This window comes from Corvus hawaiiensis, chromosome 11 (genome assembly GCF_020740725.1).
Source record: "Corvus hawaiiensis isolate bCorHaw1 chromosome 11, bCorHaw1.pri.cur, whole genome shotgun sequence".
Taxonomy (NCBI): domain Eukaryota; kingdom Metazoa; phylum Chordata; class Aves; order Passeriformes; family Corvidae; genus Corvus; species Corvus hawaiiensis.
In genome coordinates this window covers 20428291-20444587 of record NC_063223.1, presented here as the reverse complement: position 1 = coordinate 20444587, position 16297 = coordinate 20428291, and the positions used below count along the sequence as shown (strand labels likewise).

The window sequence follows — 16297 nt, the reverse complement described above, 5'->3', positions numbered from 1 at the left end:
AAAATAAACAATTTAACATTTTTTGTTAAAATTTCACTTGGAAGAGAACTTCTCACTACAAAATGTTTGGTAGGAAATCCAGTACTGTGTGTTTTTTAAGAAATTTGATTCCTGCATTTCTAGAATGTTCATAGGTCAAGGACTTTTTTATGTACAATTTTTACAGTTGATGGTACTACTTGAAATGTTTTCAATTCAGTTAATCAAATAAGACAGGACCAAGCTGAGGATTTTGTTATATTCTTATATCCTAAAATCTGATCTTACAGAGGGTGTACCTGGGGGCACAGTTTGGCCTGTTGTGTTTAAGTAAATAGTGTTAATAGAAATAAAAATTGATGTCATAATCTTAAGCTTCAGTTTTTACATTTAATGGTTTTATAATGAAACAATATGAAGAAATACACTGGTACCTTACTTCAGTATATAATATACAGTATCATATTTATGGCAGTAGGAAGGGTTTAAATCAGAAATAAGCAGACCAGTGAGTAGGAGAGAATAAATAAAGCTGCATTCCTAGAGACAGGGGTTGCAGTGCAGAACTGGGGGGTTTATTTGGTCTTCTGTGGTTTAAGAACAACACTGCAATAGGATCTTATGCATGAAAATGAATGTGGGGAGAGCTGCCTTGTGTTGATGTAGTTGTTTTCAAGGTGAACGTGTTCCAAGTGGGAATCTTCATTCTCCTCACTGTGCTCATCCTCATCCTCGTGGTTGGTCTGAGTCCTGCAGATGCGTTCGGGGGGCACCGTCCTGTGGCACGGGGCCGGAATCATGATATAGTTATTCCAGATACTCTTAACTTCATTTATTTTAGAGTTGCTGTCTATTTAGATATTTGAAAATGTTGACTTAATCAGTACATTACATTTTCTCAATTACATATTTATTGAGGACTTTTAAAAGTCTTTTTTTTTTAACATTTTCCCTTTGCATTGTTTTCTCATTTATATCATATATTTACTTTTCCTGAGGAAAGTATTGCTATGTGTTGCTGAATGAAAACTTTGTCTGACACGTGGAAGATCTCTCTGTCATTCCTTTGCTGTGCAAACAGCACAGAGGGCCCACACCCTGGCTCCACAGCTGGGGCTGGTGAAATCTGCTCACCAGGTGACTCCAACTGCTGACTCCTCCCATTATTTTGTTATCACTTTGGGCTCTGCTGGTGATTGCTGTGCCAGTCAAATTTTAGCTGCCCAAGCACTGTTACAGGTGAAAATCTTGGAAAGAACTGGTGCATCAGTTCTTTGTGAGCATTTTCAGTAATTGTAAGGGAGGGCAAAATCTCACTTTTATCATATTAAGAAATACTACAGAAGAAAACTCAGGATTCCGCTCCTCCTTCAGAATTTTCTTAATGAATATTTACTTAAAAATAACAAATTCCTAAAGCAAAGCATGTCTTATGACATTTATTTTAATGTCATTAATGTAACAAAGAGCTTGGAAATTACCTTATTTTATTATTGTTCAGTCTTAGAAAACGTAGTTTTCTCATTTCATCGATCCCAAAGGGTACAGCCTTTAATTCATTGTGGTCCAAAAAGAGCTCCCTCAGGGAGTGGTAAGCTCCAAAAAACGACACTGGGTCGATGCCATCGTCGGTGAGTTTGTTAAAGGACAGGTAGAGATACTCCAGCCCCGGCCTCATGTGGCCAAACACATAGCCTGGAATTCTTTCAATCTGGTTTCCTATAAGTACCAGATGGAGTAAAGATTTTGGCAGATAGGAGGGAACATGATACAACTTATTATAAGAGAGATCGATTGACTCCAAGTTCCTGCATTAAAGGAGAAAAGAAAAAAAAAAGGCTGAAACCCCTCAGATTGTTCTGTGCAAGGCTCTGCTTCGTGGCATTACCAGGGAATGAAATTTCCAGGGGAAATTTGTTTCTGTTAATGGGGTAGAATGCGTTTTATGGAACATGGTCATGTGTAATTACTCTGGGAATAGAAAGAATTAAGTCATGAATTACCAATCAAGCACAAAGATTTCGTTGATGGGAAGAGATCTTCAGTAATGAGGGTGGGGGGAGCTGAACAGGGGAATCCCAAGGGACCAATTTGTGATTGCTGCAATAATGAGTTACACAGAAGAACTGGAATAACCTTGGGACTTCAGTCAGTATCCCATTAACAGGGAGTTTTAAGCTTTGTTCTTAAAGCCCATTTGAAATGGAATTGTTGTGTGAATGAATCAGTCCCATGTGCTTCGCTTCCTGGGTTGAGAGATGCTCTCAGTAGTAACAGCGTGGTTGTTTTCAGAATAAGGAATTTACAAGTTCAGGAATCAAGGGATAGGGCTGCAGCTGCTGGTGATGGCCAGGTACTGTGCTCAGCTTGGCAAATTATTTAGCAGGAAAATCAAAAGCACTATCACCTTTTACTACCTACATTCTCATTGCTTGCTCTGCTTATATTCTACTCTTAGACAAGGTAGTTGCACTGTCTTCCCTTCATCTTATTTACTTTTATAATTTTTAATCCAATGGGAAATAAAGCCAGGATAATATTGAATTATTTGTAAATTACCTGTGAGATAATTATGTATTGATACTAAATTACCATATAATTGTATATAGTATTATTTATAATTAATGTTCATTTTTGAATGGTGGTCAGAAAAAATAATGACTTTTCTGTTAATATGGTACAGATTTGAGGTAAAAGATCTATTTGACAGCTGAGTATCTTCTAGATTATACAATTAGGCAAGGGAAATTAAGAAAAATTAGCAAAGGAAAACAAATCAAAGGATAATTACAACTCTTAAGTTAAAAGTAATGAAGTGCAAATATTTATTTCATTATCTGACTCACTAATAACAGAGAAAAATAAAATAAATGTACTTTAAATGTCTGGTACTTACTCTTGGTTTATCCAAGCTAAAGGTGCTATCCTGTGCTCTTCTAGTTTGTTATGCTTTAGTCCAATGATGTTGATGTTTCTGGTATGGTTAAAGCAAATTTCTGACACTTCTTCAATTTGATTATGTTCAAGATATAACTCCTGTAAATGCATTTGGGAAGAAAATCTGTGAGATCAGAATAGGCTGGGTTTTCCTGTTGCAAATTCAAAATGGAGCAATTACCTGTCCTCTGTATTACCTGGTCTATCTGTTAATTCTGAGTCTGAACCAGAGCCAGTTTGTAGCTGGAGTGGGATCTTCAGAAACACAATTTTTCAAAGCAATTGTTTTGTTTTCTCATTTGTGGAATACAGATTGCTTTGAAAGGGCACAGAGAAGGAATTGCACCTTTTGGGTGTTTGTTGGGGGGTTGTTGTTGTTAGTATTTATTTTGGTTGTTTTGTTTTCTTTTTACCTCAAGAGTGGCAGGAAGACCTTGTGGGATAATTCTAAATTTATTTCTTCCCAGTCGCAAATAAGAGAGACTTTTCAAAGGATAAAAGGCCAAAGGACTGACATTTGCTTCACTAAGTTTATTTCCTTCTAATTCCAGCGTGACCAAGTTCTTTAAATCTAGGGAGAAAAAGTTTAATTTCAGTTAATTAACGCCATCTTATCTCTTGTTAAAATACATGTTCATAATTTAACAGTCTTAAACATTACCAGATCAGTTCACAGCAATGAAAAAATAAAATGAACTGATTTTATTATCTCATAATCATGGAATTCTATTGTTTATAAGTTTGTAGAGCTTTAGAGATTGAACAAAGCTTTATTTACATTTTCCTCTCCCAGTCCAAATGGAAAGGGCAGCAGCTGATCCAGTTTAGGTGGGACCCTTTTGGCAGGAGAGGAAAGGAAGCAAAAAAGTCCATCAAATTCTGATATGGATGGCACCCTTTCTTTTTTCTTTCTCTTTTTTCTGTCAGCCTGTGTTTCACTTGGCTTAAAACGATCATGGTTGACTCCAATTATATTCTCCCTGATTTTTCATGGACATCAAATTCTGTTCTCTTCCTTGCAATTTAAAAATAACTAAAATGGTTTCACCACAAATAAAGCCATCAGCTTCCAGGTGGGGATAGGAGGTGTCTTCAGCATATTTCAAATTCACCTTTATTTAGTGACCTTAAATAGAAGCTGCTTTGGGGGAGGAGCAGTTGCATTAGAAGGGAAAATGTAATTTTTCAAATACTTTGTCATGCAAATCTTTCAGCTTTTGTTGCCTTTTGAAAACATGGCACCATAAGGCTAACAGTTATTTTTCTATGTCAAACCAGGTGCATTTGGTTCAGCGTTCAGGTTTTCAAATTTATTTTACGCTCTTCATATAATTGACATTAGTTATTTAAATACCTTTTAAGCCATCTTCATCGATGGCATGAAGTTGGTTGTCATTTATTTTTATTTCTTCCAAAGCTGATGGCAGTTCAGAGGGGATATGTACCAGCATATTTCCATCCAGATACAAACGTTTCAGCTTTTTCAAGATCTTATCACAGGGATGAAGAAAGAGCACTTTGATTATCAAGGTGCAAAATACTCAGTTAAACATACAATATAATCATAGTTAAGATTTTCTTAAACACACACTTTTAAAGGTTTTCAGCAGCAGTGCAGTCATATCCACTGTTTTGAATTAAAAAGTAATGTTTTCTCTTATCAGTCTAATTAATTGGTTTCTTTCTGCTAAATATTAACAAAAGTGCCCGTTAATGTCATGTGTAACTGGAAGAGCTTCCATACAGCCCTGCTGCAGCTCCCCAGGATCACTGTTTGCATTCCTGCTGCTCTCTGTGAATCTTGGAAGTATTGCCTCACTACATTGTGCAGTATTTAGGACTTCAAAGTACATGCATTTAGAAATTATGTGCTTATCCTCTTCATTTGTGAGCAGATTGAGGATTTTCTGTAGGTCAGCAAATTTACTCAGGCAGAAAGACAACAACTGTTTCAGTAAGTGAGGATTTTTATGCTTAAGCTATCTTTAAAAATTGGTATGAAAAATCATATCCTAATTTTAATTCTTGATTATGGTGAGAGATTTCTTGAAGTAGCCAGGTTTGCCTGTACAGTAATTATACAGTGTTTACCTATACAAGGTGAAAAGTGATTTAGATTCATAAAATGAAAAGCAAAAAACACTTTTAAGCAGTAATTATTGAGAAGGTAGCAGAAGAGTTAGGCTTTCTTACTTTGAATGCTTTGGGACCTATGCCAGGAGAGGTAATGTTATTTTTACTCAGATCAATCCATTCCAAATTAGGTATCCCATTGAATGCTTCATCTGAGATAGCAGTGATGCTATTTCCTAGAACAGAAGGCAAGAGAAAAGTTTGAATTATGAAATACAGTCTGCACCTGAGCTGTGTAGTATTGCACATAGAAAATATGTCAAAAAACCAGCTGCATTATGGACAATAATTGTGTGTAGATATCTTCATCTTAGTATTTAAACACTGGTATGCAAATCTAATGTTTGTAATTCATTGTTTTAAAGGCTTAATGGTAAAATTAATTCTAATTCTTTTCTATGGTAAGGAATGACAAAGCCTTAACAGTGTTGTTGACTACCTTTGAGGGTGGATAATGTCACAAAAGTCATGCAAAGTAGACCCATTAATTACCTGTAAGGTCTAAACTTGTTAGGTCTGGATCTGAGATGGGTGGTATTTGTGTAAGTTTGGCATTAATGCAGCTTACTGTGGTGTCCGAGGTGGAACATCCAGATGGCAAAGGAGGAGCTTCTACGGGTGGAACAGGAATTGGGAAATGAGCTGGAATTCTGAAAGCACCATCGTCTTCATCACTTTCATACTGCACATCTCCTTCAGCTCCCGCTCTTGGGACAGGCAGCTTCTCTCTGCGATGCCCTTTGTGCCTCTGGCGATTCTTTCTGCCTTTCCTTTTTCTTTTCTTTTCCCCTTTTTTGTGACCCTCTTTGTCTCTAATCTCTGTCACTTCTGTTGGAAGCAGCTCGTCCTTTTCCATTTGAGTTTGTGCTGATGGCAGAACGTTGGTGTTGTTGAGGTCCTTGGGTTCTGGGGAATCACCAGACAACTCACTGATGTCATCCAGTGAAATTATGCTGGAGTCCAAAGAGGAGGCTGGCCAGGGCAATGAGAAAAAAACCCAAAACAACACAAAAGAGTCTGATAAGAAACTAAAATATTAGTAAGCACTGTTTCCCACATACAGTAAAAAACTATGGCTGTAGAATAGTGCTCCTCTAGAATATGGTTTGAAGAATAAAAATGTGGTGTTAGATTGCTGCTTGAGAAAAGAGACACTTGACTGAGAAATGATTGAGCCAGCCATACAGAACAGTTTGTACACAGCTATGATTCATGACAAGTCCAGAAAAAAAGGTGGAAAAATTAATATAGCTTTCATTATCTTCCTTTTTGACTTATTATTAATTATTGAGTTTGTGTTGATAGAGGTGTCTAAAGAGGAAAAATAATGTGTCTGGGAGTGGGAGGTAATTTGGAAAAAATTCACAGAGGTCAAGACTTGTTCTCATCCAGAAGGAACTGTCAGGGGAGGAGTTGGCTGCAGGTGGGGATCTCACCAGGGAAATGCATTAACTTCATTACCAAAATGCAGTTTTTATTTCCATAATAGGACAATTCCAATAAAAGGAGTTTAAGTGTTTCAGTCAATATGACTTTTACAGTTCTCCAGTTAATTCCTATGATGTCTTGTCTCAGAGTGTCACATGCACATACACACGAGGATAAATATTTCTTACAGCAAGAGGAGATTGCGTTCAGTACTTTGCAGATATAAGATATTGGGAGTGCGGGAAGGAAAAGAAGGAAATTGCATCTCATACTTCTCCATTCCTTTTCTTTTTAAAGGTACTGATTTTATTTAAATTACTGTGAAAAAGCAAGATTGTAGTTCTTTGGCTCACAAGAGTGCGAATTGACTTTCTACTCTTGATTTATATCAAATAGCTGCGGGTTTTTGCACTCTGTATGTCTAATACATTTATAATGGCCAGTAGTTATTGGTTGATCCTTTGTAAATGGAAGTGGGATAGAAAATATAAATAGATGTTATTTCTTCTTATATTTACAAAATTTTGTAGAGGTAGGAGAGAACCAGAAAGGGGAAAAAAAAAATAAATACAATTGTCTTTACTACTGCATATTTAGCATCATCTTTTCTTTAAATGTTGTATCAAACTCATCTAACAGAGTACTCTGAGAAACTGAGGTCAGCTTGAGTGGAAACACTGAAGAGCTGCTTTTATCATGGAATTCAGGAAAATGTGTACCTTGTAACTCTCAGGATCATTAAATGCAGTGTTTGTGTTAGGTTTTAAACGAGGCAATTTCAAACCAGTAAATCTGTGGTGTCCCATACCAGTCTCAGAACACACTGGGCAGCATTCTCCTGCAGGAATGATGGTCTGGGGACATTTCAGAGGGTGGCACATGGTTGTGTCACAGATCACCTCTCCCTTGGAGCAGAGACAGGTGACGCAGGGCTTGGGAGACCACACGGCTTTATCAAACATGATCATCCCATTAGCTGTACACTGCCCGTTCTTTCCTAGGAACAGAAAATGGGAAACTGGAGTTAAACACTTAAACTCAACCAACAGCGTTCATTAAAAACTTTGGAAAGAAGCACTGCTATTTTGTTCTTATTTTGAAAATACGTAAAATACACCCTATTTAAAGGATCTTCTCATTATTCCTTACTTTTCATAGCTGTATTTTCTTCAGTTTATTAGTAATCTCCAGTCATGCAAAACCTGAATATTTTTTCCAGGCCTTCTATTCCTCTCTTGTGCACCAGAGATCTTTTCTAATATCTTGCATGTTAAATGAGAAAGCTTTATGAAGGCCCTACGGAACTGGGAGGGTAACAATATTCGGTTTATAGTGACAGTTCCTAGGCTTGGTGGAAGTAAAGTCCATTCTAGGATGACTGATGAGATGGCAAAAATCTCCACTTCCCTGGAACTTGCTTTATCTGAAAAAAAAAAACCCCAAAAAACTCTTTGCTAGAAAAGTAGCAATCTAGAACAGCTTGTGCTGTGAAATACTCTGTCTCTTAGGTTTCTGGACATGCATCTACAAAAGATTGAGATCTCCCCAGGGTACCAGTTGAAATTTTCAGAAAGAAATGTAGTATTTTGAGCTCTACTCAGATATTCAGTAGGCAAGTGATTTGGAGAGCACAGAGACTTGGGAAGGAAACTAATCCCAGTTTCTCTTCCTTCCAGCGGTGGAGTTTCCCTCAGCAGAGTCTTCCCTGGGCAGATCCCTCCCAGACTCCAGGACAAATGTTGCTCTTCAGCAAGATATTTTTTTATTTTTGGTCTTTTGAGAGAAGGAAAGCCAAGGCTGAGATTCTTCATCCCATGCAAATATTCCTATTTATGAGTGTACCTCTAAATCTTGTTGAGAAGCTGAACTCCCTCCACACCTTCCTTTTCCTCTTTCTAATCAACCTAAGAATGCATTGCTGAAGTGTTATTTCAAGATGAAAACCCATTTCTAAGTTAACTTTGTACTTCCCTGCATATAAAGAAAAAGAAATTTCCTTTTTTCCTATTCAGTTTGACTTCCTCCTTCAGATGAAAGTTAATACAGCAGAAAAACCTTATCTCACCTGAATCTGCATGCCAAGAGACTTTCATTTGTGGTACACAAATTGTCTTTGGAGGAGTTGTTTGCAGGGTTTGTTTTTCCCACACTCCGCCCTGCTCAGTGCCTGGGTGTTCAGTTTTAATAAGAGTATTCAGGAGAGCCTCTAAATAACCTTGTCAGAATATTGTAAATATTTGGTTTGAAATATCTCTGGAATTAATATTTGTCTCAAAATGAGGCATTTTGCAAAGTCTTTCAAGGTAGTCCTACTGTCAGCTTCATAACAAAGGTTCTTTCTTTGTCCTTCTACTTAAAGACCATTGGGTATGAATCTGTTTTCTACAGGAAAAATTAATTATCAGAATCATCCAATTTGGATGATCCTCTATATTCCATATATTTTTAAAAATGCTGCAATTTAAATTGCTCTTAGGATGGAAAAGGTGAGAAATTAACGTTTTGAGTAGTTGCATCTTGGTTTTTCAAAGGTCTGGGACATCTCTGCATCATTTCAGCTGCGTAAAGTTGTGCTCTAAGCAACTCCAACCATGTCAACTGCAGGAGGAGAGGAATTAGCCCAGGCCAAGTGTTAGTTGGCTTTAAGTCCCTTGTCATTCTACCCAGGTATCTGCAATCCAGCTGTTTGCTGGATCCTAACTTTGAGGTTTATATGCTTGCCAGTACACCACAATATTTCTTTTAAATAATCTCCAAAAGAAACACAAAAAGAATCCTGCACTTTCTCATGTTAAACAATAAAACATCAGCTGTTCCAGAGGAGCATAATCTGGCCTGGGAAGAAAATTCTTCTGTGCTTCCTAAAATTCTTTCTTTTGTTTTAGCTACTAGACTGTATCTGAAGTCAGTGCAGATCTTGTCTGAATAAGCATAAAGATAGGAGTTATCAGGCTTCGCCTCTGCAGGCTTCTGTAACAAATGATCCTTTTTTCTGTGTACACTAGAGTTGCATAAGGCAGGAGCAGTGTGACCCTTTTGGTGCACTACTGTCAGAACTACTGTCTGGCACTGCTGGGGATTCTCAGAACCCCTGTGAGACACAATAAAGGCTCTACTGAGATGCTCCTTAAATTTCCTGACCACTGAGTCACTTCAGCTTGGTGGTGCAAGCAGGGAGAAGTGGGGGTCAAGAGAGATTAGAAACAGTGACCATCCTACTCTGCTCTACCTCATGGACAGACAACTGCAGATTGTCTTATATTGTGGCCAACTGTTTGATTTAATTTAAATATTCACATGATTCTAATCTGGAGGAAGGAGATACGTCTGGTTACTGTTAAACTTCCATTTAACTGTTAATTTTCATCCTGCATATATCTGTAAATTGGGGTGGATTTTTTATTTTTAGTCTGCTAAGATCAAAACAAGTAGCTAAGAGAATGGAAATTAATGTTTGGATTGCATTTTCTTCTATTCTGGAGCATGATTAATAGTAGTGTTCTATTATTTAATAGGCTCTGTTTTTTCCAAATCTGACATTAACTTGAAAAAATTTTGAACTTTAAAAGCTAGACTAAAAAATACCTTGTGGTTCCAGTCTTTGGCAGATGAGCATAGGACTTTTAACCTTTGGAAATATGGTGTAAATTCAGCATGGAGTTCCAAATAAAATGAGTTCAGTGGTTTTAGCTCAGCTTTTGGATGCAAGTCCAGATAGAAAGAAACAAGCGGGGCGGGGAGGGGGAAGAGCTGTGCATTATTTCAGCATGACTGATGGTCCTGACAGAAACTCTGGAATATCTTACATGAAGTGTATGCTACTTACGTGGTATTTTCCTCTGTTTAATTTTAAAAATATTTTTAAATTAAAGGTTTGACATTAGTAATATGTATAATATTGTAATACACACTGGAAATGCCACAGTCCAGAATTTTGCTAGTTTTCCTATTCAAACCCCTTACTTTCAAATATTTGTTTTGAAATGGTGGTTCAGCCTTTCTGAAAATAAGGACTCACAATAAACAGTAATTGTGGAGAAAATGTGGCTAATTTATGTTTGAGACTTCTCAACCCAGTGGTCATGTCTGTTGTGGGACACACTGAAAGGCTTAAATTCTTGCTTATAAAAATAAATTATTATCATTTATACAGAATATGGTAATCAGGGCATTCTTTTCTTTTTCCATAAAATTAATTAAACTGCATATGAATATTTTACTTAGTGTGTGATCTCTTGATGGAGGAATGGAATACCTGTATCTTTGTATCTACAGAGAGGACACAACCTTGTATTTCCTTACAACATCCCACTGTCTTTTCTTCAACCTTCAAACCTCTTTCTATGAAAAGAAATGGAACATTGTAACATCTAATAATTTTTGATTGGTTAATGACTGGTTTCAAATTGAAAAGTACTGATAGTGCTATTCAGAAGTTGCTGTTTTTTGAATGGATCACTGATTTTTAGATTCTTTATTGAATGAGGGTTTTTCTCTCTGAATTTAGTTTTCTATCGTAAGCATCTTGTTTATAGTGTAACTTCCATATTGCAACTACTACCAAGTGTTAGTAAGTTATTTACAAAATCAAGAATTATTCCTGAAAGTTTGCACATAGACATAGTTTGCTTTTCAGAAATGCAACCCATAAAGTAAAAATAAAAGAACTTGAATTTATTTTAATGAACACTTATGTTACTGGTGTTGGGGCTTCAGTGAAATGTTATTTGACTTATTGAGCAATAAATTCTTCAAAATGGCCTTCAAACTTGCTACACTTTTGAAGTTATGAAAATATCCCAACAAATTTTTTGTTAGTTTAGATCAAAAAATAACGCAGAAAAATTGCAGGAAATATTGCTGTTACCTGGCAGAGCAGGATTCACGTAAAAAGCCTCATGTGCCAACCACCAAACTACCGTGGAAGGCCGCAGGTATATGTGGCAAGTGAGCTAAAATAAAGCTTTAATGAGTTGATATGTTTGAAATGAAAAGTCAGCCCCCCACAAGGAGCAGAGGGGCTCTGTTCTCACCTGGTAAGACACTGTAGGTGCTCTCATGTTCCCCCAGCCCCACGAGGGAGTCAAACACCCCCATCACGCTGTCATCAATGTTAATGAGGGGGATCCTGGGCCCCGGGGGCTCCATCCCGGGGGTCCTTGGGGCCCTGCGCCCTGCCCAGGGGCTCCTTCCCAGCCCTCGCTGGCGCATCCTCCTCCTCTGCCTCCTGCCAGCACCGCCTTCAGCTGGGCAAAAGTCAGTGCACAGTGAGACCAGCAGGAAATAACAGAGTAAGGATGGTGCCTGCATGGTCTTATGTGTCCCACAGAGTATCCTGGAATGGGAAAAGAGAGGGAAGTTAGGTACCTGAAGAGCTTTTAGGAATACGTCAGTCACACAGGGCATTTTTCGAGGCAGGTGAACCAATACATGGTAGGGCAAATATAACCGAGTTTCCCCTCAGAAAGGAATTGCCCTCTGAGAGCCACATGACCAATTTGATTTTAGTGATTCTCAGCAGTCACAGTCAAACAGGTGCTGGTTTGTATTTGGGGCTGCATTCAAAGAGGTGCTTTAGATTTGCAGTGCATTGGTAGTTCAGTAATTGTTGCTGCTTCCAGCAAGGGACTTCTCGAGACTTCTGTAAAGTGTGTCTTCTTTTTTTTTTTCTTGTGATTGCTAGTATTTCTTCCAGGGTGTTGTAACTTCTGGGCTTGGGAATGGCAAAGTAACAGAAAAATGCCCAATTCATTTGTGATGTGCTGCCCCAAATGTTTTTGGTTGGCATTTCTGTGCACGGCATTTTTTCACTGTAAATGAAAAGATGTTGCTTTTCCATCTATCTCTGGCCATCCTCTTCTCTAACAGATCTGCTTGGTTCTGCAGAGGAGACCTTCAGGAAGTTTGTGCTATTTGTGACATCCCACAGCTGCTTTTCCAGTGGAAGTTTTTATAAAGTGTAGGGTCTAATCACGTCGATCTATAATGGGCTGTGTTCTGCATTTACTTATTAAGAAATTCAAAATAATTGGGCCTTCTTATGCTTGTGACAGAAAAATTACATTTACTGTCACCAATAGGTGGCATTCCAAAACAGAGCAGTCAGGATTCAGGAGTATGCACAGGAAGCGTATCCAGCAGTAGATTGCTGTACCAGTGTGGAAATAAGGCCCTGCATATCCAGGGTTATTAATGATTTGTCAGAGCTCTGATGCATAATTCTTTCAAAAAGGAAATGCTTCTGTCCTGTGGCCTATTTTAACTGACACAGCAGAGACAGGAGACATTTATGTTCTTGGGAGAGTGAGAATTAGTGAAGAACTTGGAGCTCTCGGGCTTTGTTGCCAAGACAAGGCTTAGAGCGTGTCCATGGTTTTTCTCAAAGGAACTTTTGAGGGGATTAAAAAAAGCTTTTTCTTAATGTTCATCAGTCTGGCTTTATATGTCATCTTTTACTTTGGAGTTGATCTTATTATAATTATGTTGAGTAAATACTGGATAGTATTATTTCAGGAACTTGAACTGGGTTTTTGCCTGAATTAGATTTTGTTAAAAAGCTTGTTCATCTTGGTATTTTCTGATTTATAGAACAGGCCAAGTTTTTGGTACAAGTTGCCTAACTGTTCTTTAACATAAGGCACATGATTGATTGCATGTTTTTCATGCTTTTCACATCATAATTCTCTTTTTTTTTAACCTCATATTTTAAAATGGGAAGTTGGCAGTAAGGAAGCTTGAGAGTCCGCATTTTACTTCTTTTTAATATTGTCGTTTCTGTGTTCAACTGTTTTAATTTTAAAATGTTATGGCAAATTTAGATATTAATTTGCAGGATTTGAAGTTAATGTTTTTATTTCTATATAAAGGGAATTTGAGATGCAAGCATCTCCCACAAATCTTCACAGCATCTCCTGGAATGGCAGGTTTTGAAATGAATCCAATCTTTAGTTTGCTGCTTTCTCAGAAATCACTTATTCCAAAATGCTGTATAGACTCTATAGCCTTTTATTTACAGAAATTGCTGTTAGTTAACATATCAGATAGCTGCAGGAGCTTGCCCTCTGCATTGAAAATGCCTGTTCTTGTTGAGAAAGTGCTCATTTCTGAGTGCCTCAGGACAAATGACCCAATGCCTTTGGTTTCTGACTTGCATGGTAATGAGTGGCTATAAAATTACACAGGAAACTTCTGTTCCACCAGCTGGGGTGAAACACACTAAGAGCCCTCAGGGAAAACTGGAGGTACAAAGGAAAGGCTTGAACATGTGTGTTCATTCTGTCAAGTTTCTGACATCTTAATTATGGTCCCATTTTTCTGGGGTACTCTATAATAACACCATAGCTGTGCAGTTAACAATGCTGCTACATTACACTTGGGCTTTTTTAACATTTAATTATTTCTTCCTGTGACCAGAGACACAAAATGAATGGCATGACTGAAATACTTTTCCATTCTCCATCTCTTTTTAAAAGTCAGGAATAATATAGGGTGAATTATATTACATTAACTGTACAAAAGATGTTTTGCTAGGAACTTAAAGAGTAAAATTCTATAATAAATCAAATTATTTTAAAGTGAAACTTGGTTTCATAGAATACTTTATAAATACAAATTTTAAAATCAGAAACAAAACAACAGAAAACACACCACACCCCCCCAAAAAAAGTCTTTATAAACTAATCCTGTTCATATATGTGAGTTTATATGAACCTTTTTTTACACCAATTTAACTCTTCAGCACTGAAAGCTTACTATTGCTACTTTCAACCAAATGGTGTTCTTTGCATGCAGAACTCGGGCTGCTGAGTTCTTTCCTTGCCTTATTTAACGAGTGCTGCCTCATATTTTAAGGCCCAAATTGAAAGGCCTTGGGTGCTTTGGGCCTTTCCTGCCCATGTCTGGGATCCTCAGATTATCTCTCAGGAGATTGTATTTTGTATAGGGCCAGCCAACTTTTAATTTGGGGAGATTCAGCCTATTCAATTTATGACTTTTATAATAAATCATTGCATAGTAAATTAAATTATAGCTAGCCAGTGTAATTAAATTAATTGCTTGTGTTGCCACATCCTCTCAATGTGGCTGCATTGCTATGCAGTGTATATATATACTGCACAGCAGTATATACCAATTTTCATTTTACCCATAAATATTTAGATCAGGCACAGTATGTGAAAGCATCTTTATTACCTTTACTTTTTCTATGTAATGTGTTCAGTAATTTGTAGCTTTATCTTCAGTATCTGTCAGTTTGCTGTTATGTTAATGGAAATAATTTTTTAAAGGAGAGAGCCTTTAGAAATACCAGAGTATCAGAATTTATTAAATAATCCGTCTTTATCCATTCAGTCTAAATTCAAACACGTTCCTAAGATGTCAGCATTATTTCTCATGACACACAGGGGTTAAAGTGCTTTACCAAGATTTTTCACTGACTCTTTTTTAAATGCATTGCACAGAAATGAGTTACATTTATTCATAGCAGCCAGACCAGTTGCACTTTCTGTTAGTTTAAGTTGGATGTGCATGGCAAACATTCAGACAGAACAAAAAGCAGCTCAAGGGGTATTGCACACTTTATCTAGAAAAGCATTTCTGTTCAGTATTGCTAAATATAGCCCACATTATTTCATTTCAAATATTACATATTTGCAAAGTTAACATGAAGTTTAAGCCATTCAACACCATGCTTTAAGCAGTAATTTAAAATGTAAAACATTTTACCTTGTAATCTAACCTAACAGCAGATTCTGCTTGCTGTCATTTAGTCTCCCGTTGCAAATGAAACAAAAATCTCAGTGATATCTTTAAAACAAACAGAGAAACTGTAGGGATTGTTGAAACATGTGAGATGATTCCTTAGTTAAGTCTGAAATAGCTTCTTCCCCTGGGGACCCAGGGCTGAGTTCTGTGTGCAGAGACTCAGCTCGTGCTGGTGCTCGGAGCACTGGAACCTCGCTCGGGCAAATGAGGAGCAGCACAATGCCTTCGGTCCCGAGGCTGACAAGGCACAGCTGGAAATCCTTTTCCAGTACTTACAGTCACATAAGGAACAGGGAAATGGAGTGTTTTCAAAAGAAACAAAAAAAATGTGTATTTTATTTGGTGCTGGTTTATGTATTTAGACGTTTAGTTTCCAGGTGGCATGACTTTAATGTAGATTTATTTAAAATAATAAGATCTAATACACTTTGGTAGATGTAGCCTTAACATAAAAGCATTTATTAAAATTAGAACTTTTTTTTTTTTTTCAATTCATGTTTTCTTAATCCCCTCCTGCACTTAAAAAGCCTGTCATCTATAAGCAGCAAACCTTGTTGTTGAAGTTTTAGCATGGAAAGTTTTTCTTTTGTCTATTTACAGCGATGATTTCACTGCAAGTTGTAGCTTATGCATGGAAAATAAAACGACCGGAGCACTTTCTCTTCATTTTTTCTCTTTGTAAGGCTAATTACATCCTGAAACATGATCCTGAAGCTCAGCTCTGCAGAAGCTGCGGGGAAGTTACTGATCCAGAGAGGAGAAGGGAGTGTGAGGGAAGGGAGGGAAGAAGGGTACATTACCACAGGTCCTGTGTGCGCCAGCAGAGCCTTTTCCTGCATCCCCAGATCGCGCGGCTGCGGAGTGTCCGGGTGGATGATGGGATGGATGGGTCTGGTGAGCTTCAAAATGACAAATTCACCTGGGGGGCCGAGTTGTCTGAGTTCTGCTGACATTAAAAATTGGTCGTTTGCTTGCGCTCACACTCTGAGGAATATTTAGACAGATAGTCATGGAATGGTGTAACCATTGAGTTAACCATAATTGTTAACTGGTGTGT

At 37.5% G+C, this 16297-nt stretch overlaps 2 protein-coding genes across 3 annotated transcripts in view; one reads left to right on the top strand and one right to left on the bottom strand.

Moving 5' to 3' along the window:
• LOC125331407 (centromere protein P) overlaps positions 1 to 16297 on the top strand; it is a 112675-nt gene that overhangs the window by 79491 nt on the left and 16887 nt on the right. The window lies entirely within an intron of this gene.
• ECM2 (extracellular matrix protein 2) lies at positions 350 to 16267 on the bottom strand. 2 transcript variants are annotated; one of them, XM_048315341.1, is made up of 10 exons: positions 16041 to 16267; positions 11511 to 11812; positions 7286 to 7474; positions 5542 to 6021; positions 5110 to 5225; positions 4271 to 4406; positions 3330 to 3487; positions 2876 to 3015; positions 1461 to 1787; positions 350 to 756 (listed from the first exon to the last, which is right to left on the bottom strand). In XM_048315341.1, the coding sequence occupies exons 2-10, from the start codon at positions 11785 to 11787 to the stop codon at positions 555 to 557; spliced, it is 2025 nt and encodes a 674-aa protein (XP_048171298.1). In that variant the 5' UTR covers positions 11788 to 11812; positions 16041 to 16267; the 3' UTR covers positions 350 to 554. The 2 variants fall into 2 exon arrangements, with proteins under 2 accessions (XP_048171298.1, XP_048171297.1); XM_048315340.1 differs by lacking the exon at positions 16041 to 16267 and adding an exon at positions 15202 to 15444.

Coding starts and splice junctions, on each gene's coding strand:
- ECM2 (XM_048315341.1), bottom strand. CDS start 11,787: ATGCAGGCACCATCCTTACTCTGTTATTTCCTGCTGGTCTCACTGTGC. Junction 7,475..11,510: donor CACCTACAGTGTCTTACCAG/GTGAGAACAGAG, acceptor TTCTGTTCCTAG/GAAAGAACGGGCAGTGTACA. Junction 6,022..7,285: donor CCCAGTGTGTTCTGAGACTG/GTATGGGACACC, acceptor TGCCCTGGCCAG/CCTCCTCTTTGGACTCCAGC.